The 23051-nt window shown below is 39.1% G+C and overlaps 1 protein-coding gene across 1 annotated transcript; it reads left to right on the forward strand.

Moving 5' to 3' along the window:
• The first annotated feature begins 1265 nt into the window (after positions 1 to 1265).
• Positions 1266 to 7070, forward strand: LOC104113863 (putative clathrin assembly protein At4g40080). Its single transcript, XM_009624174.4, has 2 exons — positions 1266 to 2363; positions 6569 to 7070. Exons 1-2 carry the CDS (start codon positions 1351 to 1353, stop codon positions 6570 to 6572), a joined length of 1017 nt encoding a protein of 338 aa, XP_009622469.1. The 5' UTR covers positions 1266 to 1350; the 3' UTR covers positions 6573 to 7070.
• The last annotated feature ends 15981 nt before the right edge of the window (positions 7071 to 23051 follow it).

A 23051-nucleotide genomic window follows, 5' to 3' on the forward strand; every position in this document is an offset into this window, starting at 1 on the left:
GTCCGCGCCCAGCGCCATCCAAAATGCCCCAAACATTTTACTTCTGACTTTGGCATTTTGATTCGAGCCTGGCGCCTTTCTGGGCGCCCAAAACGTGCCCCATTTTTCTGACAAGATAGTGTTCAGTAAAACGCCTATAACATTTTATAGGAACATCGAAATGACAAACGGGTTGAAGTGTTAGAAACTAGACTTCAAGGGATTTCTTTTGATATATAGCTCAAATCTCAATTCATTATATATTGATAGATATGCTCATTTAAACGTAGGTCATGTGCGACTAAGGTCATGTTCATCCCGTAAAATAGTACAGTTGAATTTAGTACAATGATTTATAGACAAGTGAATCGATTTGATCCTAAAATGATAAATGAGTTAAACAAAAGTGTAAGGCTTAGCATTAGAATTGAGATAAGACGATAGAGATCTTCAGTCCGGGAACAAAGCTTCCGGAGGAAGTAAGAACAGTATAAATAAGCAAGAAAGTAAAATATTATTGAGCTTTGAACAAAATCTAGTGTATGCTTATCAAAAATTCGTGTCTCTTACAATGATGATAGAGCTCACTATTTATAGTTGCACTTAGAGATCAAGGTCATAGGATCAAGCCCCTCTTAAATGACAATTATGAGGGCCATTGAAGAATATATAACGGTAGGCAGTGAATGTCATATTCTCTGTAACGGAGCATACACTTAATGCTATATAATATTCTTCATGTGACACACATGTATTTCGTCTTTATTAATGTCATTCTCTCCGGTAACAAATGAGATCATTACCTTCGGACCCGTCTATTTTCTATTTTCGACTTCACGTGTCGCTTTCTCATGCGATCATTAATTAAATATAAACATATTTTATCCTATACAGTGATAATATCCTCCTAATTATGGTTAAAATCATATTGGAAAACTTACCATTTTTAACAAGAAGAAAAAAAAAACAATGAACCTTAATTGTTTCACGTTTAACCCGTTACATTAATTACTGCTTTATAACTTAACTATCAAGGTTCAACTTAGTTCATATTAAACCACAAAAAAAAAAAAAAAAAAAAGAGGTTCAATTATATGTACTTATTTTTCAATTAAAGTCTCTTCCATGTGTTACCGAGTTGTCAAAAGGGACCGTTTCGCGTTTTGTCCATTAAAATGTTTCATATAAACTACTATTAGTATAAAGTTAACAAAAGTATACTTATATAGAAATCATATAAAATATGAAATATGAAATATAAAAATATCTTACGTAGTCACAACTTTAACCGAGATTCATTCAAACCATAAAAACAAACTCTTTCTTTCCCCTTTATCAATTATTTCCTCTCCCTCTCACTTCTCTCTCTCTATGGGGAAGAAAATAACAACACTAAGAGATCTCATAGGCGCCATTAAAGACAAAGCTTCACAATCCAAAGCTGCTTTCATCTCAAAACCAAGTAATCTATCTCTCCACCTCGCCGTCCTACGCGCCACCAGTCACACACCATCAACGCCGCCGGACGACCACCATGTCTCTGCCCTCTTATCCCTCGGTAACAGTTCACGCGCCACCGCTTCTTCCCTTATCGTCATCATCATGGACCGTCTCCATCGCACCGGAGACTCCACCGTCGCCCTAAAATGCCTCCTTATTATCCACCATATAATTAAACGTGGACCCTTTATTTTACAAGACCAGCTCTCCGTTTTTCCGGCCACCGGCGGACATAACTACTTAAAACTCTCCGCCTTCCGCGACGGCGCCACCTCTGCCACGTGGGCAATCTCTGCATGGATCAGATTTTACGCAAGATATATCGAAACCCTACTTTTTACCTCAAGAATCTTAGGTTATTTTCTGTCTTCTTTTTCATGCAGTTCCGAGAAAGATAAACAAGAAGAAAAAATCTCATCTTTTTTGAACTCAGATTTAATCAGGGACGTTGATTCTTTGGTTCAGTTGATTGAAGAAACATGCAAAGTACCTGATTCCCTCCTTTTAGAAGGTAACAAATTGTTGTATGAGGTAATTGGATTATTGGGTAATGATTATTTATCGACAGTTAATGAACTTTTATCAAGACTCAGTGAGTTTAAGGAAAGACTGAGTTGTCTGAGTTTTGGTGAATCGGTCGAGTTGGGTTGTATTTTGAAGAGATTAGAAGAATGTAAAGAGAGATTATGTGTTTTGTTTACAGTGAAAAAGCCTTCAACTGAGTTATTATGGAATTTGGTTAATGAGTTGAGTGAGAAAATTGAGAATTTGAAAATTGGAAAAGAGGGTCCAAAGTTGCTAACGTTTGGGAAAGCAAGTGAGTCGGCTCGGTTTGATAACCGAATTATGAAATTTGGTGACTCGGTCCGGTTTTCTTCAGGAAGGTATGAGATGAATAATCTTTCTCTTATGATTGTGCAAGGAAAGAAAATGGAAAAAGTTCAATAAATTGGAGAATTTTTTTTGGTTGGGAACAAAGAAAATTCAAGGCAAAACTTTTTGGAAATTTTGAAAGGGAAAAGTACGCTCTTGCCTTTTATAATTTTCAAAATTTTTCTGCTCAAGTTGGGATTTTTCATTAAAGGAAACTATATATTTTGGAGTCCCTTTTTATTTTGCTCTTTTTCGTTCAGAGTGATTTTTTGTTAATATGGTAGAGTTTTTTGTTAATATGGTAGAGTTTAATTTGTGGCAGTAATAGCATATTTTGTAACAATATATTAGAACTGCTAGAATGTTTTGTTGAATTTGATATATTCCCACCAACATTTTTGTACATACATATAATACTTGTATCCCAATTTTTGGAATTTGACTGTATTAATTTTATTTACATCTATTAGTTAAGAAATTTTCTTCAAACATGATATAAATATCCTCAGGAATATTTGTTAGTGCTTTGCATTATTAGGTCAAAGTTGTGTACATGTTAAGTTGAATTCTGCAGGTCCAATTTAATCCATTTTTTGAGTCGATCTATCTTTATATTATGAAAAAAAGTTAAAGTATATAGTACATAACAACACTCATGACGAATTCTCTGTCTCCAAATTATAAACTTGCCTGTGTTTATTTGCATGGAGAAATGATGAAGAAATGGACCGTTGTACTGCCACTTTATAGATAGAACGTTGAGGTTTTGTCAAGAGTATTATACTATTATTTCCTGGGAAGTGTTTCTTCTATTGGAACAACATATATTGTCCCCTTTCTCTGGATGGTTTTTACCGTTGAATAACTTTGTCTCGCACTACTAGTTCAGAATTCCTACTTTTCTTTATACATAACCGTGGTTTCCAGACTACCCTCACACATCTTGACTAATCTCATAGAGTATCGGTTACTATATTCATCAAAACTTAGACAATGAGAAGAATTCATCTACTCATTCCGTTTCAATTTGTTTGTATGTCGGAGTTTGACTTGATACAAAACTTAATTAAGAAAGGATGGTTTTTGATACTTTTGATCCTACATATGCCATTTTATTTTTGGTAAATAAAAGAATTTTATTACCAAGTAGCATTATATACAAAATTTCGAACTACACATGACAACAAAAACAGACACCTGCAAGTTGAGCATATCGCTCCAACTGCCAGGTACTACCTATCTCACTAACATATGCTACTTCAATGCCTAAGGATAAAAGTCCGTTCTTTCAATCTATTTGCTATTTTTGGCATTTTGATTTGCTTTACGTAAAATATACTGGACTATCAAATGAAGGATCTCATCCACTATTGTGACTTCAGCCATAGCTTTCTTTCCATTCATTGTTGTGACTGCCCATTCAATTTCCTCTTCCTACTTCAGCACTGATCTATTAAACCCTTGCTATTTCAGTAATCTCCCCCAGATCTCTTTAGCCATCCTACATTCAAAAATTAAATGTGGAATGACTTCAATTCCCTCATCACATAAAACACATCTTTGGTATTGTCATACTCCATCCTGGAGTTAATTTCACTGATGGTCATTGAACTATCTTTCAATTTCATTAAAGTCATATAACTATTTTTTGTCACTTAAAAGTAACTAAACTTTATCATTATCACTTAAAAGTCATTTTGCCTCAAACCCCTACCATAAATATGACATGGCATTAAATTTTATGATAAAAATCCAAAAATAAATGCCACATAAGCTAATATGGGCCATACCCATTTTAGATTCATTTATCCTTTAATGTGATTTGATTCATAATCCAAATGAGTTTTGATAAATAAAAAAAAAATTAATTCCACATTAGTTTAAAATGATTATCTTATACTACAAAGTTTTGTCTTTTCTGTCACAGCACATTCATAATTATTCTATACTAAGATAATTTATGCTAGAAAATTCTTATTTTGTTTGTATGCCTCATCCGAGTCATTCATAATTATTCTATACTAAAATAATCTATGCTAGAAAATTCTTATTTTGTTTGTATGCTCTATCCGAGTTATTTTAAAATACTATTGTATACAATAGTAATTTTAGCTTCAATAGAATTATAAAATGACTCAGATGGGGCATACAAACAAGATAAGAATTTTCTAGCATAGATTATTTTAGTATAGAATAATTATGAATGTGATGTGACAGAAAAGGCAAAATTTTGTAGTATAGGATAATCATTTTAAACTAATGTGAAATTAATTTTTTTTTATCGAAAATCATTTGGATTATGGATCAAATCACACTAAAGGATAAATGGATCTAAAATGGGTATGACCCATATTAGCTTATGTGGCATTTATTTATGAATTTTTATCATAAAATTTAATGCCATGTCATATTTATGGTAGGGGTTCGAGCAGCTCGGCCCCTTTCCTATTTCGCTTTGCCGCCTGCATCAGAATTCTTCGATTTAATAGAGTCAGCAAGATCCGGGTGACCAGAGTGATCAGCAGCTTGATCAGCTTAAGGGGAAGTTTCGCAGGTTTGTGAAGACAGATTCTCGTCACTCAGTTTTCAGAGCTGAGAGGCAAAATGACTTTTAAGTGACAATGATAAAGTTTAGTTACTTTTAAGTGACAAAAAATAGTTATATGATTTTAGTGAAATTGAAAGATAGTTCAATAACCATCAGTAAAATTAACCCCTCAACCTGCCACTTTATCTTTTGTATGTTACTTCCCTTGCAAAGCCAGATTCAATATAAAGCTCCATCTAGGGTTAGCATAGTTGTTGCAAGTTAGCCTTCTTCATGGTACTTTTGGGAAATCTCCTCTGAGTTGAAGATACATCTTTTTTATGGAGAAGGGGTTCTATTTCAGCAAATTTGTGTCTTTTATGCCTACCTTTTCTAGGTATGTCCTGGCCTTCAAATTTTTAGCAGCACCCATTATGCTTGCTTCATTTGCACCTCCCAGATGTGTTTTCCCTTCCCATAGTATATGTGGACCCCTCTAGCCCACAATTTATCTTTTTGTTTGTACAAAGGTTCCACAGGAGTTTCAGGGCTGCTGCCTTATTCCATATTTCAATGTGAGTCACATTGAAATCTCCTGCTATTTTGGGCCAACAGACTTTTTCCCATGCCATCAAAGCCCTCTTTGATATTTCTGCTATGCCTGTCCAGAGGAAGCTCATGCATGTTGCCTCAATCAGCTTCACAACGTTTTTTGGTAGCACATAAATCTTAAACCAAAAGTTTTGAACCGAAAATAGCGCATTCTTGATCAATTAAAGTCTTCCAACATATGATATGTATTTTGTGGTCCATGAGGTAATTCTTCCAAGTATCTTTTATGTGAGTAGCTGACATTGAACTAGGGAGAGTCTTTTGGAGCTCAGAGAGACCAATAGATATCTAATAGGTAATTTCCCTTTTGCAAACCCCAGTGTTGTTAGGATTTCCTCTTGCACCTCCTTGCTCATCCCTCCAAAATAAATGGAGCGTTTATCTTTGTTTGCTATCAGTCTTGAACTTTTTGAGAAATCATTAAAGCATTTCATGAGTAATTAGACTGAGATTACATCTCCTCTACAGAAGAGCATCAGGTCATCAGCAAACCTAACTGGATAATCTGTATTCTATAGCTTTGAATATTTAGGATGGAAGTTGAAGTATGGATTTCTCTACAATGTCTTGAGCTTCCTTTTGAGATACTCCATGGCAAGAACAAAAAGGAATGGCGAAAGTGGATCCCCTTGTCTTAGTCCTTTCTTCGCCTGGAATGGAGCACTTGGTTGTCCATTGATAATGATTGAGTAAGAGACACTTCTTACACAGGTCATGATCCATTCTATAAACAAATATGAGAAATTTGCAGCATGAAAAATCTGTTCCAAATAAGGCCATTCTAATGAATCATATGCCTTTTGCATATCAACTTTGATCATACACCTTGGGGATACCCCATTTCTCCCATACCCCTTGACTAATTCATGACTTATGATTATGTAATATAATTCTACCAAAAAAAAATTGATTGGCTTTGATCAATTATATTATCCATTACACCTTGTAGACTTGTTGTCAGTATTTTGGATATCAGTTTATAAAGGATTGTGCAACAAGATATAGGCCTAAATTGCTTGATAGTATAAGGGGTTTAACTTTTGGTATGAATGTGACTGTAGTGCAATTGATATGCAGGTAAAGGTTCTTTGTATGAAAGAAGTGCAGGACAACATATGTTACCTCCTCTCCAATGATGCTCCAGGCTTTCTTAAAGAAGAAAGTATTGAAACCATCACAACCTGGTGCTTTTTTATCATCAATATCTTTCAGTGCATTGACCACTTCTATCCTGGATACTGGTGCTATTAGTTGCAGCTGCATCTCCCTACTTAAACAAGGCCCATCTTTCATAACAAGGGGATTAATTGCAGGTACAGAACCAGCTGCTGACCCCAGTAGTTGCTTATAAAATCATAACCATTGGTTTCTAGACTTTTGTTTTGTAACATTTTCCTCAATAAGGACCCATTTTTCTCAGTTGTTCTCTAGCTAATTTCTCTTCCTGGTTAAGTGCTTATGTCCTCCCCTTTAACCTTATTTCCTCCTGGATTGCTAACAGTTGTTGTCTGGTTTTTTTGATCTTTTCCTCGATACCTAAGTAATGAGTACTGTTAATATATTTTATTTCTTGTTTAAACTCTCTTCAGCTTTTCCCATATACTTTGCATGTTTCCCTCTTTTTCCCTGCTATTCCATCCTTCTAAGACTTTTTATTGAAAATTATTGTGTTCTGCTATAATGTTGAAGAATTGGAAAAGTCTATATATTTTACTTTGTTGATTCACCAGTTTATGTTCTAATGGACTGTGGTCTGAGAAGTATGGCGTCATTACTATGACTTCAAAAAGTGAGTACTTCATCATCTATTCAGCATTTAGAACTCATATATCTATCTTACTGTTCACTGAGTTGTTCGACCATGTGTAAGTTACCCCTATGCTTCTCAACTCTGCCATATGACAGTCCTGCATGAACTCTTTAAAGTCTGCAACCTTCGCTTCCTAGATCAGAGTCCCATTTATTCTATCCCCAATATGCATAACTACATTGAAGTCTCTCATTGTTTGCCATGGTCCTGACTGAGCATTGTGAATTTTTTTAAAATCATGCCATAGACTTTTTCTATCCTCAAAAGTATGTAAGCCATAAATAACTGTAAAATCAAAACTCATTTTGGTCTCAAGTATACAGACTTGCCCATGTATGAATTGTAAATGAGTGGCTTATACGGTAAAACTAACCTGATTAGGATCCCACATTATCCAGATTCTTCCGTTATTTCTTGTCCCGTAGTTGTTGCACTAGATCTATTGTGGAGTTATTTTATTTTTGATCGTCCTTGCTACTTCTTCTATCGCTCTATGTTCTATTATAGCTATTATACCTATATTATTTTCTTTCATAAACTCCTCCTTCTTCTTCTGCTTGTACACCTTATTCAACCCTCTAACATTCAATGTGATTAGCTTCATCTTGGAATGGAGAGGTATTGTAACTCACTTCCCCTACTGGTGCTACATTGCCCTTGCTCATGGCCTTGTTTTGGGAGACTATAGTGCATAGACCCTTCTAGTACTAGAGGATCAAATCCATTTTTGTTATGTATGTCTTGAGTTTGACTAGTCATTGCTGGAGACTTGCTTGTTGATTTTCCCATGATCTCTGTCCACCCAACTTCCTTTCCTGCTTCTGTCCCATTACCTGGCCCTTTCTCTGTAGTTGGGGCCTCTGTCATCTTAGTTTTTTCAGGGATACTATGTACCTTTTCTGTCTAAACTACCCCTTTTTGCATGCCATTCCTGCCTCTGCTTAGGAATATTCTTCCTTACTTTCTTTGTTGCTCTTTCCCCATTTCTTACTTCTCATTTAGCTGGCATGAATTACCTAGCTGCAAACACACATTGCAGTACTGAGGGCGTCAGTCATAAGTGACTGCCTGCTCAAAGTATCTACCATTAGAATCCTTCACTTCTATCTTCTATGGGAGACTTTTAGTAATGTCTATTTCAACTTGTACCCTTGCGTAGGAGATTCTCTCAACATTAGTAGTGAAGTCATCAACATACAAGGGCACTCCCAGGCTGCTATCTATTCAACTCAGAGATGTCGTCCCCCAATAATTCAGCGGTAAGTTAGGAATTCTTACCCATAGTGGCAATGTATTCAGCACTTCATCTTTGAAATTGAAGTCAGATGTCCATTCCTTTGTAATTATCGGCATGTTGTTGATGGTATTGGGGGCTACATATAGTGCCTTATCCCTATCCTCTATGCTTTGAAATCTTATCAAAAAGTAGCCATCATTGTGGTATAAGATTCTTAGCTTGGTATCAATCCTTCATTGCTTGCTACAAACCTCTCTACAACCCCTATTATAGGGGACTCACCCACCACATAGAAGATAATTGTGTTCCTTCATTTTTCTGTTTCTTCTTCCACTTCGGCTTTCTCTAGTTCCACAACTTTAATTCCATCTCGCATAGTAGGTGGGATATAGCTCATATTCATACCTCTGGAGGAGTATTTGTTTCCTTTGAAAAGGTTCACCAATGGTTGCTTAGCATTTGGAGCTTGCCCTAGATCTAGCCACCATTGCACCTTGTTTGTCTCCGCCTCTAGGGTTTTACTCTACTTGCCTTTAGTAGCTATAACCTTTTCTGGTTCCGCTGTTCCTGCTGCCACCGATACACTGAAAAGTGGCGTGTTAGTATTCTCTATTCGACTAGGCAAAGCAGGTCATGGTGTGCCAATAGTCATCAGGTTCTTGTGCAAAAGTCCCTTTTCTTGTGGCGTAATCTTCTCAGTCACCTATTTGGCTGGTGTGGTACATATTAGGTCACACTTTTCCCCAGTTGGGTCTTCCTGTTCTTGCTTATCATTTCCCATCGGTCTTCGATTAATCTTTGTGAGCTTTACATTTGATAACTCAATTCTGCTCACTCCCTTTTTTGCTCGGCCCCTATTATAGGGGACTCACCCACCACATAGAAGATAATTGTGTTCCTTCATTTTTCTGTTTCTTCTTCCACTTCGGCTTTCTCTAGTTCCACAACTTTAATTCCATCTCACATAGTAGGTGGGATATAGCTCATATTCATACCTCTGGAGGAGTATTTGTTTCCTTTGAAAAGGTTCACCAATGGTTGCTTAGCATTTGGAGCTTGCCCTAGATCTAGCCACCATTGCACCTTGTTTGTCTCCGCCTCTAGGGTTTTACTCTACTTGCCTTTAGTAGCTATAACCTTTTCTGGTTCCGCTGTTCCTGCTGCCACCGATACACCGAAAAGTGGCGTGTTAGTATTCTCTATTCGACTAGGCAAAGCAGGTCATGGTGTGCCAATAGTCATCAGGTTCTTGTGCAAAAGTCCCTTTTCTTGTGGCGTAATCTTCTCAGTCACCTATTTGGCTGGTGTGGTACATATTAGGTCACACTTTTCCCCAGTTGGGTCTTCCTGTTCTTGCTTATCATTTCCCATCGGTCTTCGATTAATCTTTGTGAGCTTTACATTTGATAACTCAATTCTGCTCACTCCCTTTTTTGCTCGGCCCCTAGCCATTTTCGGCGAGGGCGTATGTTAGTAAACACCACTATCGTGCGCCTTGAGAGAATAACTAGAGAGAGAAAACTTAAAATTTTTCTTTCTTTGTTAAACTTTCATCACTTACATATGCCATTTATTTAAGACCACAACTTTAAAATAAGAAACGAAAAAAATAAATCAGGAAGAAAATGTGAAAAAAACAAATGAATGGAAAAAAGAAAATGAATAATGTATACGATAAAAATCGGACCCACCCGATTTTAGTATTTGACCGAGACCGGGAGATTGCATCGAAGGACGGCCTCCTAACGGAACAGATTAAATCACGGGGACTAGGTACCGAGTTCAAAATCGAGGTACCTGTCGAGATCGAGGCTAGTAGCGATCGAAGCCAAATGAGACAGACATCGAGCAAGATCGAAGATAGCATAATAACAGAAAGGTGAGATATTTATGACTGGTCGAGGATCACGACGTAAACTTCGGTGACTGGTCGATGATCATGGCGTAAATCTCGGAACGAATTAAATAAGAAATATTTAATTAGCTAATCATAGGATTTTCTTCTGTAATTAGAATCATACCATAAGTAGGATTCCTCTACTATATAAATGGGGATTCTAATCATTTGTAGACGACAGTTCACAGAGATCAAAGCAATATAATTATTTTTCTCGTTTATACTATTGTTCATCAGCTTGTTATATTTTAATTGTTCTTGCATCAACTAGTTCCAGGGTATCCAAACTCGAGGGCTGAGTTCCATTCTAACACTAGTTTGCTTTACTTTATAGTTCATTTATGTTATTAATCTTCATATTTTTCTATCGGTATTAAGTGAAATCACGTATCCTTAGAACCTCATTATAAGTTTAATTGTTATCTAATTTTAAGGATAAACAGTTTGGCGCCCACCGTGGGGCCTAGGATAATAGTGATTGCTTAATATTGATTCCGATAACACACACTATTTTACACTTGTTCTCGTAAGAAACTTTGTTTTTCAGGATAAACATGTCAAACTCACAAGCAACGCCTACACATGGTAACAACAGCCTCAGATTTCACGGGAAAAATGACAACATAGCCGCCCCAAGAATCGAGGTGCCTCAGGCTGACCTCGAGGGAGCACCAATTGCAAATCCCGTCGATATCAGTTCATATGTCTCCCTAAATGCAAATTTGGGCGTTGATCTCAAAGGTAATGTACGCAGGGAAGTTCGATCAGGTGGTCGAGGTACGCACGACGGAGAAGATGGTGGAGCTAGCCTTCAATTAATATTCAAAATGTTACAACCTCAAAAAGACGCTATAGCAAAACTACAAAATCAACACCGAACACCGAGTAGGATTGAACCAGAAGTCGTTCACAGGATTGAGCCTGTGACGGAAAGGTCCAATGCCAACGAATCGGGGACTGACCCCGCCATTCTGAAAATATTCGAGGAGCTCACTAAATGGATTGAATCGGGAGAAAAGAAAATCAAAGCAAATGACAAGAAAATAGATACATACGACTCCTAGGTTGACCAAATACCGGAGGCACCGCCAATTCTAAAGGGTATGGATTCAAAGAAATTCGTACATAAGCCTTTCCCTCCAAGTGCGGCTCCGAAATCCATTCCGAAAAAATTCTGAATGCCAGAAGTTCCTAAGTACAATGGGACCACCGACCTAATGATCATGTAACTTCTTATACATGCGCAATAAAAGGGAATGACTTGGAAGATGATGAGATTGAATCTGTTTTACTGAAGAAACTTGGAGAAACCTTGTCGAAAGGAGCAATGATATGGTACCATAATTTGTCGCCTAATTCCACTGATTCCTTCGCCATGCTTGCAGACTCCTTCGTAAAGGCACATACTAGAGCAATTACGGTTGCAACTAGGAAGTCGGACCTCTTCAAGGTGAAACAAAAAGACAACAAAATATTGAGGGAATTCATATCTCAGTTCCAGATGGAATGCATGGAACTACCACCGGTCACAGACGATTGGGCTGTTCAAGCCTTTACTCAGGGTTTGAACGAATGCAACTCGGTGGCATCACGACAGCTAAAACAGAATTTAATTGAATATCCAGCGGTAACCTGGGCCAATGTACATAATCGGTACCAGTCAAAGATCAGGGTCGAGGATGATCAATTGGGGACCCCTTCTGGTTCCGTTTATCCAAACATGCCCGTCAGCAGAACTCAAAGGGATATCGACAGAGAACCCCGGATGAACAGAGATAGGTATCAACCATACAACGCAGATCATAGAAACAGCATCCCAGGACGCAATCCCATCCAAAGTGATCGAAGGAACGATTGAGGACAAAGCTTTCGAGGGTTCATGAGCAAAAGTGGCTTCGATAAACATGCCGATCCCACAGAAGCACCATGATTATCAGAATATAACTTCAGGATCGACGCATCAGGTATTGTGTCAGCCATTGGGAGAATCAAAGATACTAGATGGCCCAGACCCATACAAATCGATCCATCACAAAGAACCCCCAATCAAATATGCAAATACCATGGTACACATGGTCATAGAACCGAAGACTGCACACAACTAAAGGAGGAGGTGGCCCATCTATTCAACGAGGGTCACCTTCGAGAATTCTTAAGCGACCGAGCTAAGAACCATTTCAGAGACAGGGATGCAAATAGGAAAAATGAGCACGAAGAACCACAACACGTGATTCATATGATCGTTGGTGGGGTCGATATTTCTCAAGGGCCCGTGTTCAAACGCACTAAAGTATCAATCACCAGGGAAAAATGAACTCGAGACTATGTGCCAGAAGGCACTTTATCATTCAAAGATGAGAAAGCAGAAGGGATCCCACAACCCACAATGATGCTTTGGTAATCTCTATCCTTATGAATAAAATTCAAGTTAAACGTGTTTTAATTGATCCAAGAAGCTCGGCTAATATTATTCGATCGAGGGTCGTGGAGCAGCTTGGCCTACAAGATCAGATCGTACCCATAACTCGGATTCTCAATTTATTCAACATGGCGAGTGAAACAACTAAATATGAAATCATCCTACCAGTAAATGTAGCCAGAACTATTCAAGAAACAAAGTTACATATGATCGAGGGCGATATGAGATATAACGCACTGCTCGGAAGACCCTGGATTCATAACATGAGGGCGGTCCTCTTGACCTTTCACCAAATGCTGAAGTTCCCAACACTGGATGGAGTAAAAACAGTATATAGGGAACATCATACTGCAAAAGAGATGTTCGCGATCGACGAAGTAATACCAGTATCGGCGTTTTCAACAACAAAGGGATCAGAGTCCAAAGGAAAACAGGAAGCTAAATAGCAACCACATCCACCAGCCTCGACTCAGTCGGAGAAGCAGGGAACAGATGAGGACGATGACTACTGGATCCCTCGATCCTTCTTAATCCCCTAGGATTCCGACGCCACCAAATCGACAGTCGAAGAGCTGGAGCAAGTCATACTGATGGAGCATCTACCCGATCGAAAGGTATACCTGGGTACGAGGTTAACCCCCGAGCTCAGGGAAAAACTCATTAAATTTCTTATCAACAACATGGATTATTTTGCTTGGTCCTACCTAGATATGACAGGGATCCCGCCAGAGATCACTACACATCGACTAAGCTTGGACCCGAAGTTCTGCCCGGTAAAACAAAAGAGAAGGCCCCAGTCTAAGGTAAAACATGCATTCATCAAGGACGAGGTAACAAAACTTCTCAAAATAGGATCCATTCGGGAGGTAAAATTTCCCGAATAGTTAGCAAACGTAGTCGTAGTCCCTAAAAAGGGAAATAAACTTAGAATGTGCGTAGACTATAAAGATTTAAACAAAGCATGTCCTAAAGACTCTTTTCCTTTGCCGAATATCGATTGCATGATCGATACCATGGCCGGTCATGAGATCCTTAGTTTTCTCGATACCTACTCCGGGTATAATCAAATACAAATGTACCCGGAGGATCAGGAAAAGACTTCGTTCATCACTAAATACGGTACCTATTGTTAAAATGTAATGCTTTTGGACTAAAAATTGCTGGTGCCACTTATCAACGCTTAGTAAATCGAATGTTCGAAGAACAAATAGGTAAATCAATGGAGGTTTATATTGACGATATGCTAGTTAAGTCCCTGCGAGCAGAGGACCATTTGATACATTTGCAAGAGACCTTCGATATACTAATGAAATACAACATGAAACTCAATCCGGAGAAATGTGCATTCAGGGTCGGCTCAGGCAAGATCTTCGGCTTTATGGTATCAAATCGGGGAATCGAAATCAACCTTGATAAGATCAAGGCAATCGAGGACATCACAGTCGTGGACAATGTTAAGGCCATACAAAGACTAATATGGCGCATAGCCGCCCTAGGCCGATTCATCTCGAGGTCTTCAGATAGAAGTCACAGGTTCTTCTCACTACTCAAAAAGAAGAACAATTTTGCATGTACCCCGGATTGCCAACAAGCATTGGAAGAATTAAAGCGGCACCTCTCGAACCTGCCACTGCTTCATACCCCAAAAGCGGACGAGCAACTCTACTTGTACTTAACAGTCTCGAAAATTACGGTAAGTGGGGTCATAGTTTGAGAAGAGCAAGGTACGCAAATTTCCTATTTACTATGTTAGTCGAACTTTAGTTGAAGTCGAGACCCGGTACCCACACTTAGAAAAATTAACGCTTGCCCTAATAAACGCCTCTAGGAAATTAAAACCATATTTTTAGTGTCACCCGATCTGCGTGGTGACTTCTTATCCCCTTCGCAATATTTTGCATAAGCCCGAACTTTCGGGCCGATTGGCCAAATGGGTCGTCGAGATCAATGGGTACGATATCGAATATCAACCCCAAACGACCATCAAGTCTCAAATCTTAGCGGACTTCGTGGCCGACTTTACGCTATCCCTCGTACACGAGGTCGAAAAGGAACTATTAATAAAGTCGGGTACATCATCGGGTGTGTGGACCCTCTTCATAGATGGTGCTTCGAATGTGAAGGGGTCCGGGTTAGGCATCATTTTAAATCCACCCACGGGTAATACAATTAGACAAGCTATCAAAACCTCCAACTTAACTAACAATGAGGCCGAGTATGAGGCCATGATCGCAGCTCTCGAGCTAGCTAAAGGTTTAGGGGCAGATTTCATCGAGGCCAAATGCGACTCTCTGCTTGCGGTAAACCAAGTCAATAGAACCTTCGAGGTTCGAGAAGATAATGGACCCTACAGCATGTGCCTCAAGAACAAAACAGCGAGGCCGTTGTCCTTGCAAATTTGGGGTCATCAGTCAAAGACGACGAGATTAGCTCGGGGACTACAACTTTCAAGGTCAGTAATCGAAGAAGGCCACACCGAAATCAACTCCACAAGTCTGACCTGGGATTGGAGGAACAAATATATCGAATACCTAAAGAATGGGAAGCTTCCATCGGATCCTAAGGAATAGAGTACTCTACGTACGAAGGCCGCACGATTCATATTGGCCAAAGACGAAACATTGTATAGAAGGATGTTCGATGGACCATTGGCAATATGTTTGGGACCAGGAGATACCGACTACGTCTTATGAGAAATCCACGAAGGCACCTGTGTAAATCATTCTGGTGCCGAATCATTGGTTCACAAAGTCATCAGAGCAGGATACTATTGGGCCAATATGGAAAAGGATACAAAAGAGTTTGTTCAAAAGTGTGACAAATGTCAAAGTATGCGCCGATGATTCACCAACCCGGAGAGCAACTCCACTCAGTCTTATCCCCATGGCCATTCATGAAATGGGGAATGGATATCGTCATCCCTCTACCATCGGCCCCAGGTAAAGCTAAATTTATTTTCTTCATGATTGAGTATTTCTCTAAGCGGGTTGAAGCACGGGCTTTCGAGAAAATTAGAGAGAAAGAAGTCATAAACTTAATCTGGGACCACATTAAATGCCGATTCGGGATGCCTGCTGAGATCGTATGTGACAATGGAAAGCAATTCGTCGGCAGCAAAGTGACAAAGTTTCTCGAAGATCACAAAATAAAAAGGATCTTGTCAACGCCATATCATTCTAGTGGGAACGGACAGGACGAATCGGCAAACAAGACCATCATTCAAAATCTAAAGAAAAGACTGAACGATGCTAAAGGAAAATGGAGAGAAATATTGCCCGAAGTCCTTTGGGCGTATCGTACAATGCCAAAATCCAGTACAGGGGAAACACAATTCTCTTTAGTATATGGCGCCGAAGTTCTGATCCCGTTGAAGTCAGGGAACCCAAGTCAGATTTTGATATGCAACGGAAGAGTCAAATGACGAGGCTAAGAATACAAGCCTCAAATTTCTAGATGAAAAACGAGAAACTGCCCTCGTTTGAATGGTCACACAAAAACAGCGGATCAAAAGGTACTACAATCGAAGAGCCAATCTTCGACACTTTAAAATCGGGGACTTGGTTCTGAGGAAGGTCACCCTCAATACTTGAAACCCAAACGAAGGAAAACTTGGCCCGAACTGGGAGGGACCGCATCAGGTCCTCGATATCATCGGAAAGGGATCCTACAAACTTGGCACGATGAACGACAAACAATTACCAAATAATTAGAACATATCACTCCTCAAACAATATTACTTCTAAGGTAAGACCTTCTACATTTTCGTTTATATTATACTAACCATTTGCAGGTGTTTAATCGAAGACACCAAAGGATTCTTCAAACACCAAGTCTTTAGGTCTGAAAGCACGCATTGCACTCTTTTTCCCTTGGACCGGTTTTTGTCCCAAATGGGTTTTTCCGGCAAAGTTTTTAACGAGGCAACCATTGTTCGTGCTATCTTAGGGCAATTTGACAGTAATCGAGACTCCTTTACAAACAACCTCGAATACTAGGGGGGCATCACCATCGGATAGTTACAAGGAAAATACTTCGTGCCAACAGGGTCTCGATAGGTAAATTTTGTAAGAGTCAAACGGTCAAACGAATCATGCCCATGTATATTACTCGAGCCTTAATGGTAAACATGTACGGATGCTAATCGATTGAAAAAAGTATTTTTCCTTGCCAGATATTTCATGCCTTAGAGAAACTTTTACTTTACAATGTCATGTTTATGATATATTGTGGAAATTGGATTAAGGGTCGGTCACAACTAAAGTTCGAACAATTGACCTCGCACCCGGGGACTGCCATACAAAAAATCGACACGATCGAATTAATAAAACCTCGAGATCGTAAGACCTTAAAAAGGAAACCCTCAATTTTATAGGTCACGGCCACCCCACTCGAGGACTGATACTTCGAACAAGTTCGAAGTATAACAGGGGAATAAGCCCAAAAGGTGAATCCTAAGCTAAAGGCTACGGCCAAATTAACACGATTTGGAGACGTCCGATTTCTATTATAAAATAGGCTTTCAAATATTTTCATAAATCGGTTAAAAAGGCTACCCTCGGCTGAATTACTAAGGGTCTCGATAATATCGACCCTCGAAAACCCTAATGGGTACAAAGTCGTTCGAACTCTCGAACAAATTCTTTATTTTATGCTAAGGCATTATGAAACAAAGGGTCTCGATACTATCGACCCTTGAAAACCCTAATGGGTACGGAATCGTTCGAACTCTCGAACAAATTTTTTATTGTATGCTAATGCATTACGAAATAAAGGGTCTCGATAATATCGACCCTTGAAAACCCTAATGGGTACGGAATCGTTCGAACTCTCGAGCAAATCCCATATTACATACTAAGGCACAACAGATTTTATATGATCAAACAATAAACTTTTCAAGCCGAAAAGGGGGAGAAAGCCATTCTTTTTACTATGGCCGTATCGGCCTAATTCAAGAGCCTAAAGGGCCATTTTATTTTTGAGTTCAAGAAATAATCCACACTCAATTAAAACCTAAGGGTCACCCTACTCCGAGTTCGAGCAAGTACTCACTCGATTATAAAAACTACACTAGTCTGACTTCGATCAAATTACCTAAGCCTCGAACTTATGAACAAATTTTTCATAAAGCATGAATGAAACAAAATTTTCACAAGGCAGAAAATGAAATAAAGACAAGTTGGAAAGGAAAGATATCTTTATATATATGAGAATATTTACAAGGTCCGATCAGGATCCTACACAAAAGATCAAAAGTGAAAAATCCTAAGGTTCCTAATTTTCTCTGGGGGCAGCTTCTTCTCCATCGAGGTCCTCCCCGCTCTTTCTCTCGGCTTCATCATCATCATCGGAGGAGGCCAGCACTCCAACATCAGCTTCACCCTCTCTAGACTTTATTATCTCATTAGTAAGATCGAAACCTCGAGCATGGATCTCCTCAAGGGTTTCCCTCCGAGATTGGCATTTGGCGAGTTCAGCAATCCAATGTGCTTGAGTTTGAGCGGTCTCAGATGCCTCTCTCGCTTGGACTTGAGCGATTTCAGCATCGGCCCGGTAGACAACCACGATCGCCTCTGCCTCGGCCTTTGCCTTTTCGGCTTCAGACTTGGCCTTTGCAAGCTCGGAAACCAACCAAGCCTCGAGCTCCTCTATTTTCTTTTCCTGAATTGAGCTTTTCTACTTCATGCCTCGAAGCTGACTTTCGGCCGATGATAATTGGGATAACGCAGTCTCTTTTTCTGTAGCAAATCGGTCCATACCTTTTTTCCAGCCCCAAGGTCTCCGCCTTCATCATATTGACCTCCTCGCGGAGCTGCTCGATCCTCTCGACCTTTCACTGCAACTATGAGATTGAAATGTTAGCCACCGTTCTCGAATCGAGCCCGTGAGCTTTTAAGATTTTCATTACCTGCTCGATCAGGACGGTCTGATCTTGGTGAGCCTTGGCCATTTCGGCTCGGAGGTCCTTTGTCTCCTCTTCTTTTTGCCCACAGATAACTCTAATTGCATTTCTCTCCTCGGTGAGCCCTAGGAGGTCGGCCTCATACCAACTCAACTCGAGACCGAGAGAATACTTCCCGTTGAAGTGCTGAAGCCTACGTAGAAAGAAGAAAAGAAGTTAGACAGGAAGAGAAAAATGAACATAAGGGTAAGGCTTACCCGATTCAGAGCTTGCTGCTCTTCGTTGAATAGGCTCGATGCCTCACCCGAGTCCTTCCTCGAGACCTCCAAGTCGCTCAGGCCGGTAGCATTTTCGACCCTAGTAAAGTAATCACGGAAGGGATCCTTCCTTCCATGGGCTCCTTTGATGGAGAGGGTCTTCAAAGCCCGAACCTCTTGAATCATCTCCTCGGAAAACGAGGGGAGCAGCGGGAAGCCTCAAATTTCTGTTGCCCCAAGTGGATCACTTTGGGCATTCTATCCATCTCGAGGGGCCTCGAGACCAGCCCCTACAGCTGTACCCACCGTTGGCTCATTATGGTGGGAGGCATCTTCAATCCTCGATGACTCGGGGACTTCACCCAAGTCTTTTCCCGAGACCCTCTCATCTTGAGACGGAGTCTCTGCAGTCTTCACCAATTCAGTATATTTTGGAGTCGTCTTCTTCCTATTCTTCGTCTTCATCCCTTAGAAGCCGAACAAAGTCTTCGATCAGGAGGATGATGTTCTTCCTCGGCTTACGAGCCTTCTTCTTCTTAGGTTCTGGATCCTTGGAGGTTGAGATCTTTTTCCTCTTTTTGTCCTTCGCCGGTTTCGGTGCCGGGATCGAAGTTTCCTCCTCACCAGATAAGGGCCTCATGACAGAATATTTGCTAAGGCCTGTATGAAAGGAAATTAAGTAAGAAATTCTTTAACAAAATCATCAAAGACATGGAAAAGGGGCTTGCCATGAGTTTTGGCCTCCTACCGGCCCTTTGATAAATTGTGCCATGAGCGCTCGACATACGTAGAGGTCAAGGCCAAGTCCCAAACCCAGCTCTTGAGGTTAGGAATTGCACCGGACACCCAAGTGACCGTTACATCACAGAAAAGGATATCGATGAGAAGAAGCAAAGGAGCAAAACAATAAATAGGAGCAAAGAGTGGGATTGTACTTACGCTTCATATTCCATTTCTCGGGAAATGGCATCTTCTCGGCCGGGATTAGGTCGGAAGTCCTCACTCGAATGAACCGGCCCATCTAGCCTCGGTCTTTATCCTCGTCTATGCTCGATAATAGCACTTTGGTAGCCCGGCATTAGAGTTTTATTAACCTGCCTCGATATAGGCGGGGGCTGTACAACCTGATGAGGTGGTCGAGGGTGAAAAGCATCCCCTCGACTTTGCTCACGAAGAATCGGAGCAGAATAACAATTCACCTAAAGGAAGGATGGACTTGGCTTAAGGTTATTTGGTATTAACGGCAAAAATCAACGACGGTGGGGTCGAGGGGGCCCAACGCGAAAGGGTAAGTGTAAATACTTAGAAACCTTTCCAAATGGGTGGTGATGTCCTCTTCGAGGGTTAGGATCACCACATCTTTGCCCTCCCAGTTGCAGTCTTTCTTTACCTGCTTAAGCTATTCCTCGGTTATCAAGCATATATACCTCGACACTGGCTCGCATCGACTGGAAACCGATGAGACTTTATCGGTCTTAAAGTCGGAAGTGAGGACGCACCCTCCGGGAACACACTCCTCAGGGCGCGGCTCCTCCGGTGTTTTGTCACCAGCCGGTTGCAATGAAGAAGCATTTTCATTTTGAGGAACAATTTTGACATTTTCGCCATTTGGATTTGAAGTTAAAAATAGATGGAGATGATAAGATTTGGTGTTCTAAGAAGAGGTTAGCAATGAAAATCGTAGATTTACAGATGAAGAACTTAGAAGATGTAAAAGCTTTGAAGATTGGAAATTTGAAAGTAAAAGTTCGAAATGGTGAAGAGAGGAGCTATTTATAGATTTCACAACGACGGTTCAAAATTGGCGGCGGCCGATCATCGACTGACGCGCATTTAATGCCTTGATAACTGTACAGACGGGACGTTTCGGTCACTTCCGTTGTTTACGTCACGAGGATGACGTCATGACAGGTCGAGGTAGAGAAATCGAAGGCTCAATTCGTTTCTTGTCATTACACTCTAAAAAATGAGGGGACTATCTGTATATGGTTAAAATCGGGCCCGTCCGATTTTACTATTTGACAGAAACCGGGAGATTGCATCGAAGGACGGCCTCATAACAGAACAGACAAAATCACGAGGACTAGGTACCGAGTTCAAAACCGAGGTACCTGTCGAGATCGAGGCTAGTGGCGATTGAAGCCAAATGAGACAGACATCGAGCAAGATCGAAGATAGCATAATAACATAAAGGTGAGATATCTGTGACTGGTCGAGGATCACGGCGTAAACCTCAGTGACTGGTCGAGGATCATGGCGTAAATCTCGGAACGGATCAAATCAGAAACGATTAATTAGCTAATCATGGGATTTCCTTCTGCAATTAGAATCATACCAAAGGGGGAGGGGGGTTTCTAATCATTTGTAGACGACGGTTCACAGAGATCAAAGCAATATAATTCTCTTTCTTGTTTATACTATTGTTCATCAGCTTGTTATATTTTAATTGTTCTTGCATCAACCAGTTCGAGGGTATCCAAACTCGAGGGCTGGGTTCCATTCTTACACTAGTTTGCTTTACTTTATAGTTCATTTATGTTATTAATTTTCATATTTGTTTATCGGTATTAAGTGAAATCACGTATCCTTAGACCCTCATTATAAGTTTAATTGTTATTCAATTTTAAGGATAAACAAATACCATTTACCTGGGACTTTCTCAACTATTTTCTTTTCTGAAATCTCCTTTCTCTACAAAATATTAGCCCAACAAAGAGTAAAAAAGGAATAATATCAGTAAAGCCAAATTCTTCGATGTTCTTGTCGACACCTAAAGAACTACCACTTTAAACAAATTAGATTGGAGAAAAATTAAATAATGTAACAGGTTGAATATTTAAAATCAAAATTAGTATCAAAAGCTTAATGTTTAGTGTTATAATTCCTATTAATTTTTTCATCCTCCTCGACCGCATAATGTAATGGAATTTTTTTGCTTGACCGAGTCAACCAAAATGGGAGTATGAAATAGTGAAATAGGAAGTTTCATTTCTCACGACTGCAACATTTGTTATTATAATATTAGACAATATTACGTATGATTATATTTAAAAACCTAGTGGGGTGCGGTGGTCCATGGTAGTACATATTGAATACTAGTTGTCCCCTGTATTTGTTTCATTTAAAATAACTATAGGATGTATTATATCGTCTGTAAAGTATCATTATGTAAATATATTTTTCGTCAAATGGCCAAATAGACCCCTTTATTTTCGAAAATATTTTTAAGTTTTTTTTAAAGTAATATTTTTGTAAAAATTAAAAAAATAAATATTTTATTCTTTTTCAGTTTTTAGTTAAAAATATTTTATTTTTTTTCAGTTTTTAATTATTTTAGAAAATTGCTTTTCAGTTTTTTTTCCAATTTTTACAAAAATATTATTTTAAAAAATATTTTTTAGTTTTATTAAAGCAGTTTTTTGTAAAAACTGGAAAAAAAAATATTTTCGTTTTTTTCAGTTTTTTTGTAAAAAGAAATTTAATTTTTTCCAGTTTTTACAAAAAAAATTGCTTTAAAAAAATTATTTTTTGGGTATGGGTAATGAGTCTTTTAAATTAATTATGAGATATTTAGAATTGACCAATAGGACGATGACACGTGTTCCTCCGTTTAAATGAAGGGTATATTTGAACTCAAAGTATGATTGCATGGGTATAGATAACCCAGTAGTATAACGAGATATATTCTTAGACCATTTTCAAAAATATATATTTATTTTTGGATAATTACATGAAACAACTTATAGTACTATATTTTTCAAACATAAATAATGTCATCGATGGCTTGATGTACTAGATTCCCGATACAACTAAAATTAGTATAGTTAATAAATTACACCAACTCTTGTTTATTTATATGCATGTTGCATTTGTCTTGTAATATAACAAAGGAAAACGAATTTAAAAGAAAAAAAAACACAACTCATTTCTGTTCGAGGTAAAATGTCGTTTTCTGTAGTGTACGACATCAGAAGTCAAAGAGTGTTCCTTCTAATTTTCTTCTGTTTTAAACTTCAATAATTTCGGCCCCCTTTTCTTTTG

The sequence above is a fragment of the Nicotiana tomentosiformis genome, chromosome 5, assembly GCF_000390325.3.
Source record: "Nicotiana tomentosiformis chromosome 5, ASM39032v3, whole genome shotgun sequence".
NCBI lineage: Eukaryota > Viridiplantae > Streptophyta > Magnoliopsida > Solanales > Solanaceae > Nicotiana > Nicotiana tomentosiformis.